Below are 4,370 nucleotides of genomic sequence, written 5' to 3'. Positions count from 1 at the left end.
TAGGGAAAGTAGAAATCTCTGTTTTATTTGCAATTACGTTTTCTTCTATTTGAAATCACATTATTTCACTTTATATCTACCATTTCATGGCTGTGAGAAAGAAGTACAGTTATTTTCTTATGACATGAGAAGAAGCTGAACCCAGTTAGGCGTTGCAGGACTCTGGTAGCTGTCATTGTGAGTTGTTCATCCTCCCAGAGGAAAAAGAGCTCAGTGAGAGAATCGCTGTGATTGCGTAGTGACATAGAGTAGATACTGGCAGGATTGGCAAGCAGAATATGAAAAGCCTCATCATCAGTTAGAGGCATTTTGCATCCAACAGCTTTACATTAAATAAGCATTTCTAAATAATTTTCAGAAGTTCTGGGAATTGTCTCTGACAGCAGATTTATATTTTTTCTTGGGACAGCTTCATCGACTGGAATGCAGCTTGCGACAGCCAGTTTTCCAACATGTATTGTCCACTAGAGATGAACGAATATGGTGCTTTCCCAGAAGGTAAGAGGAAATTAAGCTTGTGAATTATCACTGAGCGCGGGTCTTTTTCTCTCACCTCTTGTAGAACAAAAGGCTGAGCTTGTCTATAAACATCTGGATGTTCATTGCTTAAGCGGGCTTTACGGTTTCCAGCTGACTGGGTGCTCTGTAGTAATAAACAGTGTCTGCATGTGGTGGATGAGAAGACTGATCTTCGTATGGAGTTACTGAGGCTGAAAAGCCAATGTACAGGCCTCTGAGACGGAATAGAGGGAAATGCTCGTGACTACAGTATTACACAAATCTTTTTGCACAGTTTTCTTTGTTTCCCCTCTGGCAGGCTTCTGCCTTCCAGTGTGTGAAACAGAAGGCCTCTTGTGACCAATTACCTTTCCAGGCTAGAGTTTCTTGGCTTGGAAAGCACACTGGCAGCAACCTAGAATTCTTTAGCATTACCTAAGCAATAATTAAAGGTCAGGCCTCAGTATCACAGGCAGCACAGTGATCCCTTGGGTCCTTAGAGCTGAGGCATGTTGGCAGCAAAGCCTGGGTAGGCTCTGCCATGCACGTTCTGTGGCTAATAAAGACTCTGTTCTCCAGCAGGGTGATTGCCAACTCTTTATCCCATCCTCCTGATAGCAATTTGTTATTGGGTCCCTTGTACAGAGTGGTAGCCTTGTTAACAGAAATGGTTACGCTTCGCTGCTGTGCTGCCCTAAAGTCACTGAAGGCTTAGGTCAGCTCCAGCCTGGCTCACTCTGAGAAGATTCAGTGTTCCTCCACAGAAATGTCAGTAGCATTTATATTGCAATAGCCTTATTTTTCGTCTTCCTGCTTTTATGACCTGCAGAAAACATGAACTACCCCAGTGGCTTCCCAGGTACCGCAGCGGTGCAGAACACGGCCTTCATCGACCAGAGCTGTCCCTCCGCCTGGAGCGCGCCTCCCAACCTGCCCCCTGCCTGGGAGCCCGCCAGCTACGTCAACTCCACAGTGAGTATTGCCACCGCCTCTGGGTGCCTCTGCAGAGCCTTCCCAGTGTGTTTGGGTGCCTCTGCAGAGCATTCCCAGCACGTTCCTGTATTTTCCCTACCCGTTGCTCACGTGTTCTTCATGAATCCCCTTTAAGTGGCCTTCTGTAGGTATTTGATGCTGGCATTGGGGGCCTGGCTTTTTTCCAGCCGTCGGTCAAGGTTGTTACTGGACCTTGTCTGTGAAATTTTATGACAGATCCTTTTGCCTGCAGCTTGACTGAAATCATCTTACGTATGGAAAAAACATTTGGGACATTTCATAGTCTACTGAGACTTTTTCCTATCAAAATCAACCTTGTCAGATAAGGGTAAAACACAAAAAGTGCTGACAGCAAAACCCAAAGAGATTTGGAAATTACAGAGCTGAATGGACAGCTGCTCTCAGTGACTTCGACAGGTTCTTTTTGCTAGGAAATCCAAGTGATTTAAGCTGGATTTGTGCAGATTTCTGAATGCTGACTTTGACCTGTTACGCTCTGGACTAGCCGTGTTTATGTCATCCCATAGTGCAATATAGTGACTTCAGTTCAAGGTGGTCTTTAACTGTAACCACCTTCTCTTCTGCTCATGTTTTAACATCTTCTGGTTTAGAATTTATTTTTTTTGTTTACAGAAGCTTTATTTTGAGTAAAGCAAACCAAATAACACAAGCAATATTTCCAGCTGCAAAAGTGAAAATTCTGCTGTGTTAAAAAGTAGCAAAAGTGGTAGAAGACTGCTTCCTAAAATAAATGTGGCTTGATTTCATATTGTATTCAGGAAAGCCAGGAAACACAGAAGGTAGAGATTGGAAAACACGTTAGATAATTCAGTTCATTTCCCTGGCGAGCTTTTCCCCACAATGCATTTCAGTGTTTCATTCAGTTTTAAAAGTCCCAAGACTTCCATGACCTTCTCCAAGAGCCTTCCTCACACACTAACACATCGTGCCCTCCAGGAGGTTCTTTATAAGTTTTCAAAATTTTCTAACTTAATTCCCCAGCTCCCAATTACCGTCTCTTTTCCATCCTGAATATCCCTCTCTGCTCTCGGCATACGTCGTCTTTCAGCACTGACATACACTTTTTTTTTCCTTAGCATGCTTTTCTGTTAATTTTAACATGGTGCTCTTCATGTGTCTTCCATTTTCCCCTATTTCTCTTAACGTCCTGACCAGAACTGAAGATTGTGTTCCTGTTGCAGTAACAGCGATGCTGTGCACGGAGGAGCTCATATGGCTTCATTTAGTGAAGCGCCTTTGCGCGCACACACTAATGCTGCTGTCATAATTTCAGCAACCGTACTGCTTTGTAAAGTCATGTGCTATTTTCTACTTGTGTGTTTCCCAAATTCTCTGCATAAATGCTGCTTCCTCCCGTTTACACAGAATCACAGAATATTAGAGGAGTTGAAAGGGACCTCGAAAGCTCATCCAGTCCAACCCCCCTGCCAGAGCAGGATCACCCAGACCAGGTCACACAGGAACACGTCCAGGCGGGTTTTGAATGTCTCCAGAGAAGGAGACTCCACAACCTCCCCGGGCAGCCTGGGCCAGGGCTCTGTAACTCTCACAGTAAAAAAGTTTTTCCTCATGTTCACATGAAACCTCCTATGCTCCAGCTTGCACCCATTGCCCCTTGTCCTGTCATTGGACATCAGAGAGAAGAGCCTGGCTCCTTCCTCCTGACACTCGCCCTTTACAAATTTATAAACATGAATGAGGTCTCCCCTCAGTCTCCTCTTCTCCAAGCTAAAGAGACCCAGCTCCCTCAGCCGCTCCTCGTAAGGGAGATGCTCCACTCCCTCCATCTTTGTGGCTCTGCGCTGGACTCTCTCCAGCAATTCCCTGTCCTCCTTGAACTGAGGGGCCCAGAACTGAACACAATATTCCAAATGTGGTCTCACCAGGGCAGAGCAGAGGAGGAGGAGAACCTTCTAATACACCCCAGGATGCCATTGGCCTTCTTGGCTCAAGGGCACATTGCTGGCTCATGGTCATCCTGCTGTCCACCAACACCCCCGGGTCCTTTTCTGCCTGGCAGCTCCAACCACTCGTCCCCAAGTTTAGTTCTGCATTTCTTGGGAAAATGGTTCCTTTTTGCAGTTTCCCATGCTGATTTTTCTCTCACCCTGCAGCCCTACCTCTCAAGCACTCGAAGCTTGTCCCCCATGTCTGGACTTTTTGGTTCCATCTGGGCACCTCAGAGCGATGTCTACGAGAGCTGCTGCCCTGTCAGTGCCACCACCCAGCACTCGACCCACGTGGAGAACCAGGCAGTTATGTGCAAGCAGGAATACTACCCGAGGTTCAACCCCTTCCGTGCCTACATGAACTTGGACATATGGACTACAGCAGCCAATCGAAATGCAAATTTTCCACTTTCGAGGGACTCGGGTTACTGTGGAAACGTGTGAAAGGAATTTGATTTAAAAATGTGAATAAAGATGCTTGCAATTTTGATTACTAGAGTAAGCTGGTTGTTTAATAGATTACAATGTTGGTGGATATTTTGGCACTTTTATATTGAAAATAAATTTTTTTTACTGAAGTCTGAGCATTCAGTGCATTTGAAAAAGCAAAGCGTACTCAGGACGCTGTTATTGTCAGGTATAAATTTAAAACGCCAAATTTTTCAAGGAATAAGGACACAATAAGAACAATTTTGTTCTTAGAAGCATCCATGAACCTGTACTGGATGTATTTCTCCTGAAGTTTACATTCTGTGGCATAATCTAGGAGTGGTTTGGCATTTGTAGGTGCAAACTTGCACCCGTGAGTAATCGGATCTGTACCAAACAGTGACACTGGGGACCTGCCCGCTGAAGCAGAGCAGAGATTTTTCCAAGTGGTGCCACTTCTGCTGCTGCCGTGGTCGTTTG

General features: G+C 45.2%; 1 protein-coding gene across 1 annotated transcript in view; it reads left to right on the top strand.

Moving 5' to 3' along the window:
- The window catches only part of KIAA0922 (KIAA0922 ortholog), a 46,188-nt gene extending 42,149 nt beyond the window's left edge, over positions 1–4,039 (top strand). The window contains exons 30-32 of the mRNA XM_010179416.1: positions 410–498; positions 1,328–1,470; positions 3,627–4,039. Of these exons, the coding sequence (XP_010177718.1) occupies positions 410–498; positions 1,328–1,470; positions 3,627–3,905 (511 nt within the window). The 3' untranslated portion in view covers positions 3,906–4,039. The remainder of the gene's footprint in view (positions 1–409; positions 499–1,327; positions 1,471–3,626) is intronic.
- The last annotated feature ends 331 nt before the right edge of the window (positions 4,040–4,370 follow it).

The sequence above is a fragment of the Mesitornis unicolor genome, unplaced genomic scaffold (assembly GCF_000695765.1).
Source record: "Mesitornis unicolor isolate BGI_N332 unplaced genomic scaffold, ASM69576v1 scaffold1352, whole genome shotgun sequence".
In the NCBI taxonomy this organism is placed as follows: Eukaryota; Metazoa; Chordata; class Aves; order Mesitornithiformes; family Mesitornithidae; genus Mesitornis; species Mesitornis unicolor.
This window is presented reverse-complemented; position numbering and strand designations above follow the sequence as displayed.